At 39.0% G+C, this 22,019-nt stretch overlaps 2 protein-coding genes across 3 annotated transcripts; both read left to right on the forward strand.

Moving 5' to 3' along the window:
* The first annotated feature begins 533 nt into the window (after positions 1-533).
* Positions 534-8,952, forward strand: LOC104218709 (probable GPI-anchored adhesin-like protein PGA55). 2 transcript variants are annotated; one of them, XM_009769273.2, is made up of 6 exons: positions 534-641; positions 1,262-1,373; positions 5,296-6,928; positions 7,554-7,853; positions 7,999-8,252; positions 8,347-8,952. In XM_009769273.2, exons 1-6 carry the CDS (start codon positions 587-589, stop codon positions 8,564-8,566), a joined length of 2,574 nt encoding a protein of 857 aa, XP_009767575.1. In that variant the 5' UTR covers positions 534-586; the 3' UTR covers positions 8,567-8,952. The 2 variants fall into 2 exon arrangements, with proteins under 2 accessions (XP_009767575.1, XP_009767576.1); XM_009769274.2 differs by having other exon boundaries at positions 554-641; positions 1,249-1,373.
* A 1,079-nt stretch (positions 8,953-10,031) lies between these two features.
* LOC104218710 (uncharacterized) lies at positions 10,032-10,412 on the forward strand. Its single transcript, XM_009769275.2, has one exon. It carries the CDS (start codon positions 10,032-10,034, stop codon positions 10,410-10,412), a length of 381 nt encoding a protein of 126 aa, XP_009767577.1.
* The last annotated feature ends 11,607 nt before the right edge of the window (positions 10,413-22,019 follow it).

The raw sequence follows: 22,019 nt of genomic DNA on the forward strand, positions 1-22,019 counted from the left end.
CATGGCGCGACTTAGGATTACTGAGGACATGGCCCTTGACAGAGAATTATGGAGGTCGAGCATTAAGGTTGTAGGTTAGGGGAAAGTTGTGAATATTTCTACAGCACAATAGAGTGAGACTAGCTAGTTAGGAGTTAGACTAAGAATGTCATTGGTCGTCTATTGATGCAGGGCTTTACCTGCTAGTTTTACTATACCAGCCATCTATTTCGTATTTCGTATTTTGTATTTCATATCTCTTATATTGCTGTTATTTTATTATGCATTTTTATGGTACTAATATATCGGCTCCTATTACCTTTTTGAGCTGAGGGTCTCCTGGAAACAGTCTCTCTACCCTTCGGGGTAGGGGTAAAGTTTGCGTACATATTACCCTCACCAGACCTCACTTGTGGGATTATACTGGGTTGTTGTTGTTGTTGTTGTACTTCCCAAACAATGAGCAATGAATATGTTATATGTCTGACCAAGGGTATTTTAGGTACTTCATTAAAGTTATTTAGAAGCATTGTCCGTGTGTTAAAACCTCACTAAAACCCTCTGCTGTCTCTTCCTTCTTCTCCCAGGCTAAAAGGGGGAGAGCGAAATGACCCTCTCTCGTCTTCTTTTACCTAGATTACGATCAAGAATCAACATTTTAGGTAATTTATCAAATATCCATTTTGAAAAAGATGTTTTTTTTCTCTCATTTTTGCTTCATAATGTTGATTTTTGTGTTGTGTTCTGTTGGGGTGGGGTTGAAAGAAGTGATTCTTTCACTTGTATTTATCTAAAAACTGGACTTATTTGCTGTTTATAGAATTAGGCAGATGAATAGGTATTTTAGCAGAAACCCATTATGAAAAAAAAATTCTTTTTTCTCTCATTTCCCCTCATAATGTTGTTACTGGTTCTTGTAAATGTATAGTGTTGGGTTGGGGGTTGAAAGAAGTGAATTTGTTACTTGTATTTACTCAAAATTGGAATTATTTGCTATTTATAGAATTAGGCAGATGAAAAGGTAGTTTTTCAAATACCATTAGGAAAGATATATATTTTTTTTCTTCTCATTTAGCCTCAAAATGTTGTTTCCTGATTTTCTATTTTAGGATTTGGGGGTATGGATACCTCTTTGCTATTTACAGTTTGTGGAAAAATGTCTTTTTTCTTTTATGTTTTGGCCTAAAAACTGTTGTTTCTTGATTCTTTGTATCGAGGTTTGGGGGTGGATTACTGATTTTTTTCACTTGTATGTATTAATGGACCTAGTTGCTATGTACAGAATGTAGAAGATGGTGTTCTTCAGTGAATAATAAGGGCGGAATTTCGCAGTCATTAAAGAAATCAGAAGTGGAGCAGCAGAATGCCATGGCTGTGGAGATATTTGAAAAGAAGTAAGATTTCTTGATTAGAATAACTATAAGTCTTTAACTTCATTTTGAGCTCAAGTACTTGGTTGAAATTTGATGATCATATTGGTGAGGTCCTAAAAGTTTAGTTGCTTATTATGTATGAATTTGCAAGATTTTGAGCTTAGTAGTTTTGGTAGTATGACGTGAAGTTGATTTATGAATTATGGAACCTGTTAAAAATATTTATGTATAATAGTACGAGATCACTACCCTGCGCTCAAAACTGATAGAGGTCAAAATACAAAGAAAATCATAGATTAGAGTAAAAGAAAGAAGGTGTTGGACATTAAAGTTCATCGTACACATGCTTGCAGTTTGTTTGTGAATCATATTATGGAAAATGTTGAAGAAAAGAGTAACCATATTTTGAGAAAATGATAAAATAAAATTGTGGAAGATTAGGCTTTGTTCCATGAGGGAAAGAACCCATGCAAATCTGACTACTTACTTTAAAATTTCATATGTCATAAAAATTAGAATGAATAGAAAAGTATAAACCTTGATTGATTTGAAGCCATTGTGAGTTATATCTGAAATTATATAATACAGAAAAATGACCAATAGAAGTTCCCATATAGATAATTAAACCATGGCAAAGATTTGGACCTAAACAAATTTGAACAGCAGGATCTTTAGAGTATCCTGGTGGCCATCGCAAATAATCGAGTCAGAAATCATAAACCAGGTTTAGGAAAACGGGGAATAAAAAGAAAACGAAAAACAAGATTTGGCTGATTACTAGCACACAATTGAAGACACACTGAAGAAATTGAGAAATGAAAAATAGTGCTGCTGATCACATTGCATTACACTTTAAAATATTTTTCTCTCTAATGCTGAGATTTTCCGACAGAAGCTATCCTTCACGTTCAAATGAGACAAATTCACCGAATTAAGGATTTTAGATGCTTGTAATGATGCCTTGGCGTAACTGGAAGTTGATGTCATGTGACCAAGAGGTCACGGGTTCGAGCCGTGGAAACATCCTCTTGTAGAAATGTAGGTAAGGCGGCGTGGAATAGACCGTTGTGGTCCTGCCCTTCCCCGGACCCGCGCATAGCGGGAGCTTAGTGCAGCGGGCTGCCCTTAGATGCTTGTAATGATGCCTCCTGTCGGTAATATAGTGAGAATTTCAACCGAGTACATAAGGATATGTTAAGATACTAGGAATAGCGAAGAAGTCATTATGTTAGAATTTGGATTATTATTTGATAAATAATTGTGCCTTAGCTTATGATTTAGATTTAGTTAATGCTTACTCTAAAAAGAAAAAAAGATTGTACCGCACTTGATAACATTTAACAATAGAGGTATGCACAACCAAATTGACTTCTTCTTACTAGAGACGTGATAGGTATATATGTATGTACAGCAAGGTTGCATAACCACCCAACATGGACGGGTAGTCCTGGAAGTAAAGAGAAGGATGGAGCGTAAAGAAAGAAGAATTACATGCAACGAAGAGTTCATAGGTGGACATGAAAAGATATAGATCAATTAGCACTTCAGGACAAGCAGTTGAAAAGGGGAGCATAAGACTTGGGACAAGCAGTTGAAAAGGGGAGCATAAGACTTGGGACAAGCAGTTGAAAGAGGGAGCATAAGACTTGGGACAAGCAGTAAGGAGGTAGAAAGAACTATTAAAGCAAAAAGAGCTTAGTATAGAAAGTTATCAAAACACAAGAGGCTGAAGCCGGTTGAAGACTATTGGAAAGCTAATAGAGAAGTTGAGAAGCTTATTAGCAAATTCGGATGTAAAAACTCTAAATTTGTACCAAAAGCTAGAGATGCAAAGGAGTGAAAGCTGCTAAATGAGTGGAGAAAAAGTACCCTAGTTTTGGTATATATAATAATAAAGGAGATATCAAATTATGCGAGCTATAATAGTATTAAGATTATGAGTCATACAATGGAATCTTGGAAAAGAGTGATAGAGCATAGACTAGATGTAAAGACACTACACGCTTTATGGAACCAATTTGGAGAAGTGCAATAGATAATGGAGAGGAAGTTCTTCATATAATATTCATGGACCTAAAAAACATATTATAGAGTACCAAGAAAATCTTTTGGTAGGTATTAGAGGGGAGAGGAGTTGATACTTGTCTATAACTGTGATAAATGATATCTGTGAAGGAGCCATCACAAGCGTCTGTAATGTGGAAGGACATACAATTAAGTTATCCCTAACAATGGGTTACACTAGGGATATTCAGGTTGAGGTTCAGGGTGCATCCTTTTTGTAGATAATATTGTGTTAAATTGATAAAACTAGCGAGGGAGTCAACCAAAGGTTGAATTATGGATAAGCGACCTACTTAAGGTTTAAGATATTAGATACTTAGAGGTAACAGAGAATATATGCAATGCATGTTTAGTTTTTGTAGAAGAATGAAGTTGAAATGAGATTAGACTGTAGTTATCAAAAAACGATTAGAGGGGATTTCAAATATTTAAGCTCAATGTTGTAGGATAATTATACGAGAGATTTAACATATAGCACATATAATTGAAATAGGATAGTTAAAATAGATGTGTGTTATGGGATTAAAATAGACGTGTGTTATGGGAGTGATACGTGATAAAAGGCACCTACCAGAGCACCCAAGGGTGTGGTCTGATGGTCAATGAAGCAGGTTGAGAACCTAAGGTCTCAGATTCGAATCCCAGCAGAGACAAAAAACACTAAGTAATTTCTTCCCATCTGTTAAAGCCTTGGTGGATAGAGTTACGTGGTGCTGGTGGGAGGCAACAAGTATCCTGTGGAATTAGTCGAGGTGCACGCTAGCTGAGGGCACCGACTAGAGTAAGAGGCAAGTTTTATGGAATGGTTGTGAGATTAATAATGTTACATGGGAGGGAGTGTTGGGCTTTTATGGCCCAATGTATTCGCAGTTTGAGTGTCATACAAATAGGATTTTAAGATGGACATGTAGTAATACAAGATCAGAAATAATCACATTTGAGGTAGACGGTACAAGTAGAACAAAGATGATAAACGAGAATGAGATAGTTTGACCATTTCTGGCTTATACCTTCAGATGGATTGGTACGTCAGTATAACATTACGACGTCTGAAGGTGATAGATTAAGAACAAGGTAGACCTAAAATCACATGGAGGATAGTTGTCTCAAGGATTTGTAATCTCTTCGCACCTATGTGGAATTAGCTAAGGATAGAACACAATATAAGCAGAAATTATCATATAGGCACTACTAACTTATTGTGATGAGGTTTACTAGTGTTAGTACACCTATAAAAGGTATGGCGTCGGAAAAAAGTATGGTGTCAATATGTTTAGATATTTGTAGCTCAGGACGATCTTCCGTCGGGTATACATGCTACTGATCTGTTTAGATATTTGTAGCTCAGGACGATCTTCCTTCAGGTATACATGCTACAAAGTGATGTGTTGTCGTAAATGCACGGTGGAGTTCGTTACGATGATGTGTTGCAGTATAACTGTGAACATAAGTGTTAGGTATCAAAAGTATCGACTGTGCCATTTTCGTATGGAAAACTAAGTTATAAATACTGATAAAAGAAAAAGTTAGTAGGTGAATTGGGGTTGATAGCAGTGTTCCAAGATGTGTGCATATCATGCTTAGTAGTGGACTAATTTCATGCAGATTAATTGCTTCTTCACTTCTTTGGCTTACCCATTGTCTGTAGTAATGTCATTTCTCAATTATAGGGTGCTTCTTTCCTTATTTCTTCTTTTTCCTCTCCGTTTTTGATAATATAGTTGCTTCAGCTTGCAAAAGTCTACGATATTTTGTGTTTGAGCCAGTTTGTATCTGGTTTTTTAGGTTCGTAACAATTAGAAAGTTTTATTTCTGAAACAAGTTTATCCTCTAATTTCTCATTGGTCCTGAAACATATCTGTGATAATTGTCGTTATAGGCATATTACTGAAGATGAAGGAGTCTTTCCTAGAGAAACACATGTCCAGAAGGAAGTAGGTGCATGGAATAATTTGGTAGGCATTCTTCAAAGAACTAAAAAGAAGTTTCTTGGAAATCATATGGAACAGAAGAGCAGTAGCACTCATGCATTAGCTTCCACTTCTGATCTTAAGGATTCTGATAATGTTGTATCTGCTGATAGTCATGATAGCGGAAGTAAGAATAACCTTAAGATTACAATTCATTCAGAAAAGACATCTGTAGCTGATAAGGAAGAAAATGTCGACAGTGAAACATCTCAGTCTTCTTATGCAGACATGAGTGAACCTTTGGAGGTTGTTAATATGAAAAACACTTCAAATTCTGCTGCGCCTGAAGAATTATTAAATGTTTCCTCAAAAGAATGTGAAGAAATCGCTGGCCAAAGAGTAAATGGCATGTCTTCTGGTGCCTCATCTATCTGTGGAAAAGCCAATTGCAATGACGGTGTTCAACTTGGTAACATTTGCCACCGTCCAGAGTTAGTTGAGAAAGAGAGAGAACCATTGTTAGTTGAGGAAGCATCATCAAGTGTACAAATCAGTTCTAGTGGAGAGATCCTGTCAAAATATGAGGAAGACATTATGGAGTCGTGTAAATTTTCGTCAAAGTTAAAACTAGAAAGGAGTGATACCTCTGATTCATCTTGTGGCCCAGAGAGGGTGGCCAACTTACTAGATGTTTCTCAGGAAAAGAGAAATAATGAATCAGAGTTGGAGGGTAAGAATGACCAAATGCAAAAAGAGGAAGTAATATCAGAAATTGTTTCAATTTTGAAGAAGAAAGGAACATCCAATCTCGAGCAGGTTGCATATTCTAATAGTTTCTTGCCGAGCGAAGCAACCAACAAATGGCGGGATGTTCTTGTTAAAAAATCAGTTTTCTCTGCTAGTGAACACCGCCCATCCGAAGACATCTCTAGTCCTATCTTAATTTCTAAGTCCAAAATGGAGGAAATTTCATCAGTATCCAGTAATTCTTTTCAGATAATGAGTTTAGGGGATCACGACATGGAGACTGATCATGGAGCAGGAGATCAGATTGTCTACCCAAAGAGTGAACAATCTGTATCTAGAGAGTTTGAGCATCTTAATGAAACTTCTCAGAATACATTCGGAAAGAGTGGTGTCATAAAGAGCTTAATAGAATGTATCAGCGATCTGCCACCTCGGGAGCCATCTGTTGTTAGGACTGAGGAAAATGTTGTCGACAGAAGTGTTGACAGTTCTAGGGAAAGGACTGCAAATAGCAGTATTGAAGCAGAAACTGATAAGCAGACATTTGACAGGAAAGAAAGTAAGACTTCATCTCCGGGTGTGGTTGGAAAGAAGGAAAAGAGTAGACGATCTAACACAGTCCTCGAATATCTGAACAGTGGGGTTGATTTCTGCAAGTCAATAGAAACTAAGGGTGAGAATGCCTCTTTTTCTGAAAATTTATCTGATGAAAACAAAGTGACGGTAAAGTTTGTGAACTTAAAAGCTACAGAAAGTGATGTCTCTAACGCTCTCAAGAAATTTGGGGCTATTAAGAAGGTTGTATTCCCAAGTGTCAAATCAACTAAATTTAAAGTTGCACATGTTTATTTTGAGGTACGTTTTCAGTACTCTAATTCATTGACCATTTTGCTGCACGGCTGTGTTCTCGACTTTCTTAAGTTGTGTCTATTCAAATTATACCACAACAAGAAACAAAAAGAAGAAAAAAAAAGCGCAAGCACAAAAAGAAAAACAAAAACAGAAAAAAATAGAAAAATAATTAAAAATTAAAAAATAGATTCATGTATTTTTCAGACCAATATGAAATGAGCTGCACTTCAGCATGAAAACAGATGATGTAAGCACTACTGCCCTGTCGCTTAATGATTAGATGTAAAAGTGAAATTGATCTAATAGTATACCAATATTTACACTAAAATTCTTAATAAATTTATGTAACTGGTAGATAAACGGGTTAATTATTTATCAATACACCCTGTATGTTCAGCTTGAGAGGTTAAAACTGATGATCTGTCGGGGTTTGACTTTCTTATAAAAGTATGTTCCTCTCTGCACTCCTTTTTTGCTTCCATTCTTCACACGACTTGCACAAAATGATATGTTCAGCACCAACTTGTGCCGCTGTGAATAAGATGTTACCTGTGGAAGTGTACGCTCATGAAGTGAATCGCCACTTTAACGTTCTAGCTTTCATCTACCATTTTTTTGGTTACTGCAGTCAGAAGAAGGAAGGCAAAAGGCTCTTGAAACGTCTGATGTGAGCATGGCGAAAGTAGTACTAGTTTTGGAGGCCACTTCTCCTCCGAAAGGGAAAGAGAGGATGCGTATACCTGATTTAATTGGCTGTCCAGACGTTCCTACCTCGTTAGTAAAGCATCCCCCAAGGACAGCTATGATAAAAAATTTGAAACACAATGTGTCCTTTCATGACATTGAAAAAGCGCTCGCCTTCTGCAGAAGCAATATCACTGGAATCTTCTTTGGTTCGTCAAGCTCTATTGCTTATGTGGAATTTGAGGTAATTTATTTCTAATGAAATAAATTTCCTTCTGGTTTCCCTCTTTTGAGTTCATCTAAATTCTTATACGGTAATGTTTTTAATAACATAAGTGGATTTGTTATATTAGCAATTAGTTATTCACATTCGGAACTTTCTTCTGCAGACAGTTGAGGACAAAGAAATTGCTGTTGAGAAGGCTTCTTTGATTGTTCTTGGAGAAAGACTACCGATCTTAAGAATTGATACACCAAGAACAACCACTATAAGGATATCAAATATCCATTTTCCACTGAGTAAACTGGTTTCCGTTTGCCGATCTTTTGGAAATGTTAGGGAAGTCCTCCAAAGAGCTAGCAACATCGTAGATGTGCGGTTCGATTTTGCTGAATGGCCAAGAATGTTAAAGATTTTAAACAGGTAATTGCTTGCTTATCATAAACTGGTTCCCCTTAATTAGCACATCTGTTTCCTCATCCTTGTTTCTCATTACGTTTATTATGGTTGTGCCAAGGCTGAACGGAGTTGAAGTAGATGGTTGCCAGTTGGTCGCGAAGCCTGCACCTGTCTATTCCCCTAATGTCCTTAACGTTCTCTGGAGTCAACCGGAGGGGAGAAGACATTTGAAAACCACGTTCAACGACATGCTACTGAAATTCGGGGGAAAAGGTGTGGGTGCAGTTGCTATGACAGAAGTTGTAGACAACTTTTATACTGATGCACAAGAAAGATAATTATTCTATGTACATTTATAGATGGTAAGGTATGATCTTAGCCATAGTGGAAAATCCCCAAATCATAGGACCACAGGTGAGGATTGTTGTGGACAAGGACTTGCTTTACCCTGCTATCTATTACTATAAGAGTAAACAATGGCAACAACTACGCTTTAGTCCCAAACAAGTTAGGGTCGGCTTTATTAATTCTCACTTCTTCAGCAGAAATACCAGGATGAGAAAATGTGGGATTGTATATTTGTTTGGTAATTAAGGTTTTTAGGGATGGCATATAGTAATAGCTATTTTTAAATACCAGAATCGAGCTTTGCAGCTCATGTATGCAATGTAGAAGTTGTAACTTCTAACATCAATGTAATGGCTAATGTTTTTCTTTTTTCTCATCTATTCTAAAGGCTGATAACAACTAGTCTTCCTAAAGTTCTTTTTTTCCCCATTAAGTAAAGTAAATTTTAGAGTATTTAATATAATATTAAGTCTCGCGGTTAATAGTATTTCAAGTTAGCCGTCAAATCTTAAAGAATAACAACCCAATGAATTTTTACAAGTGGGGTCTAGGGAGGGTCGGATGTATACAACCTTATTCCTGCCCTGGGAAAGTAGAGAGGCAAGTGGGGTCTAGGGAAGGTCGGATGGATACAGCCTTACCCCTATCCTGAGAAGGTAGAAAAGCTGTTTTCGATACACCCTTAACTAAAGAAAAGATGAAAGAAGCATCGACAACAAGTAAGAAAATTGAAGCCGAGATAGCAATAGAGCGGTAGGCAGTAATAGCAACTAGCCATCAAATCTTGAAATATTTAAGGACCCGTTTGGACATAGATTCCCAAATATTTTGTGAAAAAGCTGAATTAGATGAAGTTTGATTTGAAATTAAAAATGTGTTTGGACATGAATTTTGGGCAAGTTTTGGCATGTTAAAAAGTCCCAAATGGTAATGATTTGGTCCCAAAAGAGGTCTTAAGCTATATTTGTGATTTGAAGTTTTGGTTTTTAAAATTTCCTAAAAACTAGATTAATTCTATAAACAAATACATTTAAATTTTTTAGAAAAGAAAACTTCCAAAACTTATGGCCAAACGCCTATGAAATCTCCTCACTCTCCCTTTTTCCAAAATTAAAAGAAATTATTGCAACATGATCTCTTTCATGGATTGAAATCAATGGTCTATTGTCAGCTAAAGCTGAACTGAAATCCACATTACTTAAGTTTCCAAAGATCTTAAATCTAATCAGATTATTCAATTTTATATAGACATCAAAAGAACCAAAAACAGATCACTAACTTCTTTTAGGATCTTCTTTTCACATGCAAACATAGAATTTCTTTTGTGTGTTGTGAAAATTTTGGAAATACAATCTGTTCCCTTCCCCCCAATTTAATTAACTTACTTTAACTTGTAAACCATGACAACTATAAAACCAAGTAAAAATTGACACCCTTCTCATAACATTAATAACCATGAATTCCTTCAAATTCTATCTCCCAATTCTTGTCCTTTTACAAATTTTAACATCTTCTTTAGCTACACTTTATCCAGTTTCTGTTGCTAATATATTGAATGCACCATTAACTATCCATTGCATAGCACAAGGACAAAATGTTAGTAGAGACAATGCCCCTGCTGGTTTTGTTCTTAATATGTCTATTGACACAAATCTTGCTAATCCAACTGCTACATGTCAACTAAGTTCTGGAAATTTGCAAGGGAATTTTGTGGTTTTTGATCCTTCAAAAGAACCTAACAGATGTTTTAATGGAAGATGTCTCTGGCAAGCAAGACCAGATGGGCTTTACCTTGTTATTAATGGCCAGTTTAGTTTAGTGTATAAGTGGCCATAAATTGTTATTTAATTTGCATGTGTAATAGAATATTTGCAAGATTTTGTTAGTCTTTCTAATTTTTGGTTGAAATTATTTTTATCCGTTTTAAGTGCTTATTCTTTTGTTTAATCATCCGATAGGGTCTTTCGAAAACAGCCTTTCTGTCATCTTGAAGGTAGCGGTAAGGTTCTCGTACATAGTATTCTCCCTAAACCCCACTTGTGAAATTACACTGGGTCTGTTATTGTTGTTGTTGTTGTTATTTGTTGTTTAATCATCCGATATTCCTAACTCGCTAACCAGAATAATCCTAGTAGGGAATTGATTTTCCTTTTAGTGGGCAAATTTAACTTACATGTGGTTATCTCCCTCATAATTTTCTCCAAATAAAGAGACCTCCAAAGAATTAACAGATCAACGTTATCTGTGAATATTTAAAAGCCACAACTCAAAATCAACGTCATCTGTAAGTATTTGAACAATACAAACAAATTTTGCTAATCGGTTAATAAACATGTAACGACCCGACCGGTCGTTTTGAGCTTTTGCACTTCGCTCGCTAGTTTTCGGGCATGACTAGCCCCGTGTGATGTATTATGACTTATGTAAATCGCCGGTTTTGGTTTTCAGGGTAATCAGAATGAATTTGGAAGAACGGTTCTTAGTTTGAAACTTAAAATTTGAAAAGTTTGACCAAGTTTTGACCTGTTAGTATACGATCTCGGATTGGAATTTTTATGATTTGGTTAGCTCCATTAGGTGATTTAGGACTTAGGAGCATGATCGAAATGCATTTTGGAGGTCCGTGGAAGGTTTAGGCTTGAATTGGCGAATTGGAGTTTTGGCGTTTTCCGGTTGATAGGTGAGATTTTGATATATGGGTCCCAATGGAATTCCGAAAGTTTGAATAGGTCCATTGTGTCATTTTTGATGTGTGTGCAAAATTTCAAGTCATTCGGACGAGGTTTGATAGACTTATTGATCGAAAGCGGAATTTGGAAGTTTTTGAAATTCTTAGGCTTGTACCCGATGTAGATTTGGTGTTTTGATGTTGTTTTGAACGTTCCGAAGGTTGGAACAAGTTTGAATGATGTTATGGGATATGTTGACATGTTTGGTTGAGGTCCCGAAGGTCTCGGGTGAGTTTCGGGTGGTTGAACGGATCATTTCATGTTGGAAAAGTTGCAGAAAAACTGTTATGGGTGTTGCAGGCTTTTGGCCTTCGCGTTCGCGATGGATGTCCCGCGTTCGCGAAGGGTTAGGATGTGTGACAATAGAGTTGGCCTTCGCGTTCACGAAGGTGGTCCCGTGTTCGTGAAGGGCTGAGGTCAGTGGCCATCGCGTTCGCGAGGGTGTTGACGTGTTCGCATAGAGGAAAGGTGTGCAGCTGAGGTCCTAGAGAGTTGTTCTTCGCGCTCGTGAGCTAGTAGTCGCGTTCGCGATGCTTTGATGAGCTGAAGCTCCGCGTTCGCGTTAGGGTTGTCGCGTTCGCGTAGAAGGAATTTTGGTTAGTGAAGCTTTGTGCTTCGCGAACGCGAGGGTGCTGCCACGTTCGTGATGAAGAAAATATCTGGGCAGAATGTTTAAGTTCAAAATCGAGGGTTTAAGTCCAATATCACAAAAACCATTAGAGAGCTCGGGAGAAGGTGAAATTTGAGGAGATTTTTAGTGGAGTAATTGGGGTAAGTATTCTTCACTCATATTTGGTTTAATTCTATGATTTAGTCTTGAATTTCATCATTTAATTTGAGAAATTAGAGTGGGAATTGGGGAAAAATGGAAAAAAAGTTTGAGAATTCTTTTTGGGGATTTGAAAGGTTAATTGAGGTCGGATTTTGATGAATTTGATAAGGGTAGACTCGTGAGAAGGTGAGGATTCTATTGATGTGATTTTTATCGGATTCTGAGACGTGGGCCTGAGGGCCGGGTTTGAGTCATTTCGGGATTTTTGATGTAAATTGGATATTTTTGAGTGAGCTTTGTTCCCTTAGCATATTTTGATGGTATGAATTTGCTTTTGGCTAGATTTAGAGCATTCGGAGGCCGAGTCGAGAGACAAAGGCATCGCGGGCTAGAGTCTGGATCGGATTGAGGTAAGTAATGATTGTAAATGTTTGTCCTGAGGGTATGAAATCCCGGATTTCATATCGTTGTGCTATTTTCAGATGACGCACACACTAGATGACGAGCGTGGGGCCGTACACTATTGGGGATTGTGACTTAGTCCGTCCCGAATGACTGTTTTACTACATATTTGATTGAAAACTGTTTGCTATCATCATGTTTTGGGCTGAATGCCATATTTGAGCCTCGTGCCAATTGTTTTGGACCTTTAGGGGATTTTTACTACTACTCCTCACTGTTTTGACTTTATACTTGTACTCAGTCATGCTATATTCTACTGTTTTTATAACTCAACCATGTTTACTCTGTTTTGACATTTTAAATGATATTTGAGCTGAGTATCATATTTTACTGTGCCCGAGTGGCTTTTAGAGATTTCTGACTGAGTAGGACCGAGGGCCTGTGTTGTGAGGATATTATGGGATCGGGCTGCGCGCCGCAACGGTATTGAGCTGATTCATGATTATGAGGTTGCGGGCCTGAGTTGTACGCCACAAGATGGCTTGATATGAGGCCGAGAGCCTATTGATTATTCCACGAGGTGACTTGATATTGTGCTTGGGCCGTAAGAGGCCCCTCCCGGAGTTTGTACACCCCTAGTAAGCGCGGGTATCCAGTATGAGATGTGATATCGCCCGAGGGGCTGCTGTTGTTCCATGTTATTGCCCGAAGGGCGGTTCTTGATTTATGTTATGCCCGAGGGGCTGATTACGAGTGATTGTGAGGTAGCCCAAGGGGCTGGTTTTGTTGATATTATGCCCGAGGAGCGGTTTATGGTACATGTTTTGCCCGAGGAGCTGTTTACGTTTCTATCATGTTTACTCACTATTTTATGACACGTTTGAAACTATTGAAAATTGTTTTAAAAGGTTTTACCGAAACTGAGCATGATTTACAAAGTAAATGATTTCTGTATTATGTTGGAAATATCCTGCATTTGTTGTAGCGTTTGACGTGGCTTACCTGTTTTCTTACTACTCACCTTTCATTTACCTTTGTTACTTACTGAGTTGGAGTACTTACATTACTCCCTGCACCTTGTGTGCAGATTCAGGTATTTCTGAACTTAGTAGTGGGTGTTGATTGCTTAGTGGCAGAGTCCTCGGAATTAGCAAGGTAGCTGCCCGACGTCCGCAGCAATACTTTTCTCCCTCTTGTTTTCGTAAGACTGTATTTAATACATTTTTAGACTTTTTGTTGTATTCAGACTTTAGTAGATACTCGTAACTTGTGACACCCCGATGTCGGGCTTGTGTATTTATTCCGCACTGTTCATTTAGACTTTTATTATGAAATATTTAATTAATTAAAGACTTTAAAGTGACTTTTATTGATTAAATGGTTAATTCAGGTGTTGTGTCGTCTGTCCTAGTTTCACGATAGACGCCATCATGACCGGGTCGGTTTTAAGGTCGTGACAAGTTGGTATCAGAGCCTACGTTAAATAGGTCTCACGAGTCATGAGCAGGTTTAGTAGAGTCTCGCGGATCGGTACGGAGACGTCTATAATTATCCTTTGGAGGCTGTAGAACCTTTAGGAAAAAAAACTTCACATTCTTGAATTCTTATCGTGCGTCCTTGATTCAGCTTGAAATGTAACTCCTTGAATTCCTTCCATGCATTCGTATGCGTGCATGAGCGTTCAGTACCAGATATACATCGATGGCTTGTGATTCCCTGATCGAGGGGTAAGGTGTGATCTCTGTGTGTTGATATTGGGGCAGTTTGGAGGACTTGAGGCCGAGTTTTGCCTATAGCTTGAGCACTGAGGCATTGATAGTGTGAGCACGTGCTTTTGGATTTATATGTCCGATAATGTCCCTATTAGTGGGAGTGATGACTGGATAGTAACGTGTTGAGTATGAGGTGACTGCGAGATGTGTGCACATGATTTGAACGAGACAAGAAGGGTCTGCTTGGAGGTAGTAAGCACTATCCGGTGCTTGATTTCCATCATGATTTGGATTATAGCCCGAGTTGTGGGCGTGTTGAAGGACCTTTTCATGTTGCCTAGTGGCAAGTGAAGTAGATTTCACATTGTGAATTCAGTGACTGTGTAATGTTTATGACGGTGGAAGGGTATAAGGAGATATTAGTTTGAGGCGAGGCAGGTGGGTTATCTCCTGCGGATTGTTCTGAAGTTTGTGTGATCCTTTATGCCGTTTATTGGAAGATCTCTGTTAACCAGTGAAAAATATGTGTTGCAATTTGAATTTGGGTCGCTTAAGAGAGTGGGCTTGATTGTTACGAGGGTGAATGCACGATTTGCGGAAGATTTAAAGTACTAGATGGTCTGTGTTGCACGAGCTTTATGAAGGATTGAGTTTAATCTCACTATGGTATTATAGAAATAATAGAGCATATGCATTATGAGTTATTGTGTGTTTTCATCTATGGCTTTGAGTCAAGTGGGGGAGTCTGCTATTGAGTAGTTGATTACACGGTTATGTGCTATATTGGTTTCAGTTTGAGGCATGCTAGTGAATCAGTCGTGGCTTGCAAGGGTTAAGATCAAGAATGGTTCGAGTAGAGGAAATTTTAATAAAGGTTGTGTTATGCTGCATGGGTGTACAAGAATCACATAATGAGTTGAGTTGTTATTGGTAAAGGATGTACGGTGCGTAGGGCAAGAATTTGTTTGGTTGCATTAAGGTGGGGTTACTTACTTAGGTGTTGCTGTACTAAGGAGGCACACGTTGTTCGGTTCATTTGATCAGTCCAATTGAGGTTGAGTAGAGTGGACGACTCCCGAGAATGGTTTTGAAGGATTCAAGATTTACATGTAGTAATTGGGAATCTTCAGGTTGTATAGTTGGTTAGAAACTAAGGTTTGCATTGGAGGTTGTCAAGACTTGTGGTATTTCTATATCAATTAGGGAATTCTATATATCAGTATCAGGAAGGCGAATTTAATGGCTTTGGATTCACAGGAAGTTTCTTCAGGGTAGGTATTTTGAATGTGTTGTTTTTGAAAATATTTAAGAGAGTATTCAGCGGCTTATAAGCCTTAGACGGTGTGGTTTTATGCTTGGGTCTCCTGTGGTAAGTCTGGGTTGAGGAATTGCGGTATTATGGTAAGGAGAAGTATCAATTTGAAGGAAATTTAGAAGGAACTTGAATTAATAGGACATCTTGGTAGTAGGTCGGACCGACATGGTAAGGGTTATGATTAGTTCTTTGGGTGATTACGAGGCAATAAGTTTCTACAGGCGTTTCACGAAAATGCTTTTAGGTTTTAGTGGCCTGTGTAGCTTGGTTGAGTTAGAAGGATTCAGTCCTGACGGTTTAGTTTTGTGCAAATGGAATTCGGAGAGTTCTTGATGGTTTCTACCACGGTTAGAGATGTATATTTTCTACGGGCGTGACGAGCATGTGATGTATAGTGATTTTCTTCTAGATGGGATCAAATGGAAAGTTCTTAGCCAGTTGAGTATGTACCTGCTTGTGGCTCGGAAGGGGATTTTGAAGTTCTCATATTTATCATAGGATGACATGGTATATGCGGTATGTTGTGTAGGGTTGCAATTTGTATGCGTAAGGTCATGGTTCAGTTCTGAAAGGAAGGGTCATAAATTCTTAGATAGCATGGGCAGTTTCAGATGATTAGGCAAATGATATAGCTAATTGGTGTATCTTGATGAGGGCATACGTTTCAGAAAAGGGGGCAATGTGATTGAGTCAATAATACATCATTGGTATCGTGGCTCTCTCTTGTTGGATCGGCTGCTGATATTCGAGTTTGCTTGGTGTCACAAGAGAATTTTTAGAGTATCTCTCATGGAATGATGGGTATTAGAGGTGTGGTATGTATTCGGATGACGGAATTGGGATTAGATATGGTGATTCGTGTGCTATATGGATTTGGAAGCTGGGAGTTCTCATAAATAGGTTATGTTGTGGTTGTGGGTCGCGTGTATCGGCCTTGTGTGGTGACTATCAAGGTTTGGAGACCCGAGTGGATCCTTTGTGGCTTGGTATGTAAAATTTTGATGTGATATTGGGTATAGACTGGTTGTCTCTGTGTCGTGTTATTCTGGACTATTGCGCTAAGGCGACAATGTTGGCTATGCTGGGAATGCCACGGATTGGCTGGCGAGGGTCAACGAATTATGTTCCCAGTAGAGTGGTGTCATTTTTGAAGACCCAGCGGATGGATGGGAAAGGTTGTCTTTCTTATTTGGCCTTCGTGATAGATGTCAGTGCAGAGACTCCTACCATTGATTCAGTTCTAGTAATGAGGGACTTTTCCGGGTGTGTTTCCTGCTGCCGGGCATGTCGCCGGATAGGGTTATGAATTTCGGTATGGATTTGGTGCCGGGCACCGTATCGTATGGCACCGGCTGAGTTAAAGGAGTTGAAGGAGTAGCTTCAGGAACTCCTCGTCAAGGGGTTCATTGGTAGGCCAATATGGATGTGTGTTCTAACTCGAGTCGGCTTGGTTGGCTCCGAGTTGTATTGTTGAGGGATGTGTTGATTCGATTGTTATTGAGCTTATTAGTGATCTAGGGAGATCTGTGAGTTATCTTTTCGTGTTGCAAGGCATTAGGATTTGTTGGTTATAGGCATATGTGGTGCGGTGTTATTGGGGCCTCTCAGTGTAATTCGAGTGGGAAGAGTATGGGGTATTGCTCGGTGGATGACATATCAGTTATGTCATTTTGGGTGTGTAATGTTATGTATATTGCTTCCCAGTGGTTATGATGATTTTCTTTGGTTCTAGACATCAAATTGCGCGTGGTTGTCAATTTTGAGTAGAGTGACTTGAGGTGTTTCATGTGGACCAGTGTTTGGATAGGGTCGCGCATTGCATTGAAGTTATGTGGAGGTATGACCCTTCAGTTTAGATTCGTGTGTTCTGTTTCTACGATGTGTGATGGTTTCTCAGCATTGCGTGTGGTGGTACTGGTGAGCTTGCGGTACAGCTCTCTCATTTGAGACATTTTCATGATTTGAGTATGTTCAGATTGTTGCTGGTTGGTGTGCGGATCGCACGAGTTGTGGCTTTGGATTGTATTGATGTGTTATGTCACCAGAGTAGTTGTGTTGGATTAGATGAGATCGTTGGGATCCATAATGAAAACAAACGGATTCGGTGTCAGCATGTTGGAAGGATAATATCGATGTTCGACTCAGAAATTTGCTATGGTCCTTGCCAAGGGAGAAGTGGCTTCATGAATGGTTTATCTGAGGAATGGTTATGACTTTCTACGTGTTTCATTTAGGCAGTATACAAAAGTGTTGGAATGGGGCTTTAGTTGATAAGAGGTTTATTACCGGAATTTGGTCGTTTGAGCAGCTGTTGTGATTAGAAGTTATCGTTATGAGAGTTTGAGTTGTGTGATATATCATGTGATTTCATCTTGACTTGAGATTATGGCTTGGTACAGAGTGTTCAGATTTATTCGGTGTGCAGATGTGAGATTATGATCTTGTAAAGGATTTCAGAAGAGGAAATGTGGCTCTAAGGTTTATGGGCTAAGTTGGATTGCGAAACTTCAGTTACACTGTGTTATCGAACCTATATGAGATAGGGTGACGTGGGATCACCCCCGGGTATGTGTGTGGCAAGGTTACACAGTGATTTGATGGCCTTCGGAGCAACTCCGAGCATGTTTGAGGACGAACGTATGTTTAAGTGGAGGAGGATGTAACAACTCGACCGGTCGTTTTGAGCTTTTGCACTTCACTCGCCAGTTCTCGGGCATTACTAGCCCCGTGTGATGTATTATGACTTATGTAAATTGCCAGTTTTGGTTTTCAGGGTAATCGGAATGAATTTGGAAGAACAGTTCTCAGTTTGAACCTTAAGATTTGAAAGGTTTGACCAAGTTTTGACTTGTTAGTATACGATATCGGATTAGAATTTTTATGATTTGGTTAGCTCCGTTAGGTGATTTGGGACTTAGGAGCGTGATCGAAATGTATTTTGGAGGTCCGTGGAAGGTTTAGGCTTGAATTGGCGAAATTGGAGTTTTGGCATTTTCCAGCTGATAGGTGAGATTTTGATATAGGGGTCGGAATGGAATTCCGGAAGTTAGAGTAGGTTCGTTGTGTCATTTGTGACGTCTGTGCAAAATTTCAGGTCATTCGGACGAAGTTTTATAAATTTTTTGATCGAAAGCGGAATTTGGAAGTTTTTGGAATTCTTAGGCTTGAATCTGATGTAGATTTGGTATTTTGATGATGTTTTGAGCGTTTCGAAGGTTGGAACAAGTTTGAATGATATTATGGGATATGTTGGCATATTTATTTGAGGTCCCGAGGGCCTCGGGTGAGTTTCGGGTGGTTGAACGGATCATTTCATGTTGGAAAAAGTTGCAGAAAAACTATTGTTGGTGTTGCAGGCTTTTGGCCTTCGCGTTCGCGATGGATGTCCAGCGTTCGCGAAGGGTTAGGATGTGAGGCAGTAGAGTTAGCCTTCGCGTTCATGAAAGTGGTTCCCCATTCGCGAAGGGCTGGGGTCAGTGGTCATCACGTTCGTGAGGGTGTTGACGCATTCGCGTAGAGGAAAGGCGTGCATCTGGGGTCCTGGAGAGTTGTTGTTCGCGTTTGCGAGCTGGTAGTCGCGCTCGCGATGCTTTGATGAGCTAAAGCTCCGCGTTCGCGTTAGGGTTGTCGCGTTCGCGTAGAAGGAATTTTGGTCAGTGAAGCTTTGTGCTTCGCGAACGCGAGGGTGCTATCGCGTTCGTGATGAAGAAAATATCTGGGCAGAATGTTTAAGTTCAAAATCGATGGTTTAAGTCCAATATCACAGAAACCATTAGAGAGCACGGGAGAAGGTGAAATTTGAGGAGATTTTTAGTGTAGTAATTGGGGTAAGTATTCTTCACTGATATTTGGTTTAATTCTATGATTTAGTCTTGAATTTCATCATTTAATTTGAGAAATTAGAGTGGGAATTGGGGAAAAATGGAAGAGAAGTTTGAGAATTCTTTTGGGGATTTGAAAGGGCAATTGAGGTCGGATTTTGATGAATTTGATATGGCTATACTCGTGAGAGGGTGAGGATTCTATTGATGTGATTTTTATCGGATTCCGAGACGTGGGCCCGAGGGCCGGGTTTGAGCAATTTCGGAATTTTTGATGTAATTTGGATATTTTCGATGGACTTTGTTCCCTTAGCATATTTTGATGGTATAAATCTTCTTTTGGATAGATTTGGAGCATTCGGAGGCCGAGTCGAGAAGCAAAGGCATCGCGGGCTAGAGTCTGGACCGGATTGAGGTAAGTAATGATTGTAAATGCTTGTCTTGAGGGTGTGAAACCCCGGATTTCACATCGTTGTGTTATTTTGAGGTGACGTACATGCTAGATGATGAGCGTGGGGTCGTACACTATAGGGATATTGACTTAGTCCGTCCCAAATGACTGTTTTACTACGTATTTGATTGAAAATTGTTTGCTATCATCATGTTTTGGGCTGAATGTCATATTTGGGCCTCGTGCCAATTATTTTGGACCCTTAGGGGATTTTTACTACTATTCCTCACTGTTTTGACATCTTAAATGATATTTTGAGCTGAGTATCATATTTTACTATGGCCGAATGGCTTTTAGAGATTTCTAACTGAGTAGGGCCGATGGCCTGTGTTGTGAGGTTATTATGGGCTGCGTACCGCAGCGGTATTAAGCTGATTCATGATTATGAGGCCAAGGGCCTGAGTTGTACGCCCCAAGGTGGCTTGATATGAGGTCGGGAGCCTATTGATTATGCCACGAGGTGTCTTGATATTGCGCGTGGGCCGTAAGGGGCCCCTCCCGGAGTCTGTAAACCCCCAGTGAGCGCGGGTATCCAGTGTGAGATGTGATATAGCCCGAGGGGCTGCTGTTGTTCCATGTTATTGGCCGAGGGGCGGTTCTTGATTTATGTTATGCCCGAGTGGTTGATTGCGAGTGATTGTGAGGTAGCCCGAGGGGTTAGTTCTGTTGATATTATGCCCGAGGAGCGGTTTATGGTACATGTTTTGCCCGAGGGGCCGTTTACGTTTCTATCATATTTACTCACTATTTTATCACTCGTTTGAAACTATTAAAAATTATTTTAAAAGGTTTTACATAAGCTGAGCATGATTTACGAAATAAATGATTTCTGTACAGAGTTGGAAATATCCTCATTTGTTGTAGCGTTTGACGTGGCTTACGTGTTTTCTTACTGCTCAGCTTTCATTTACCTTTATTACTTACTGAGTTGGAGTACTCACATTACTCCCTGCACCTTGTGTGCAGATTCAGGTATTTCTGAACCCGGTAGTGGGTGTTGATTGCTCAGTGACAGAGTCATCGGAGTTAGCAAGGTAGTTGCCCGACGTCCGCAACACTGCTTGTGTCTCTCTTGTTTTCATTAGACTGCATTTAGTACATTTTCAGACTTTTCGTTGTATTCAGACCTTAGTAGATGCTCGTGACTTATAACACCCCGATGTCGGGCTTGTGTATTTATTCTGCACTGTTCATTTAAACTTTCATTATGAAATATTTGATTAATTAAAGACTTAAAAATGACTTTTATTGATTAAATGGTTAATTCAGGTGTTGTATCGACTGACCTAGTTTCACGATAGGCGCCATCACGACCGGGTCGGTTTTAGAGTCGTGACAAAACATGAACAATTTAACTAGATATATAGAATGAAAATAACAATCAAGCCTTGCTAGTTCGTCAAAACTTGTGAACTATTAAACAACGCAAGCGAGTTGCTGTTTTGTCAATCCGTCAGGCTTCAGAGCAATTTAACAAGACATGCAAGTCTTGTTACATGAAGATAGTACAAGTTTTGCCATTCCGTCAAAACTTGTGAACAATTGAATAAAACATGCAAGTTTTGCCAATCCGTTAAGACTTGTGAATAATTTGTACAAGTTATGTATGTATGTAATGACTTGCGAACAAGATAAGTTTTGACAAGCGTTGTGTGTAACTGTGTACCAAGCTGAGCCCTGCCCGGTATAGCTTGTGAACAAGGCAAGTTCTGCCAATCTGGCTAGGCAAATTATGCCCCGAGGTTATTTTTGCAGAAATTACTTAAACAGGCACAAAACCTCTTCAATTGCGTGAAATTATGCTTCGAGGTTGACTTGGAATTTCAGAGAAGAAGAAGAAACTTGCGTGGTTAGCATCCTGATTCTGAAACAAGCTAGTTTTTGCTTCATTTTAGAACACAGTGGAATTCCAACCCCTATGTTAGCTAGTTTAGTTTTCCTCTCTCCTATTAATATCAGATCCTCCATTACTCTTTTGACAATACCTTTTATCAAAAAATTTTATTTTGTGTCTCACATTTCACATCATACTTATGTGAGGCCCTTAATTACTTGACAAGTGGATTCATGGGTCTCATTTATTTACTTTGAAGATAAAACTAAAAAAGGCAATTTAAAAATCATTTAATATGTCTAACTAAAGATAAAAGTAAGTAATAACTCAAAATGATAAGAAAATATGTGAATTTAAAAAGCTAATAACCTTAACTTCCGTTTGGCAGCACACATGAATTTTCCTTT

This window comes from Nicotiana sylvestris, chromosome 1 (genome assembly GCF_000393655.2).
Source record: "Nicotiana sylvestris chromosome 1, ASM39365v2, whole genome shotgun sequence".
NCBI classification, from domain to species: domain Eukaryota; kingdom Viridiplantae; phylum Streptophyta; class Magnoliopsida; order Solanales; family Solanaceae; genus Nicotiana; species Nicotiana sylvestris.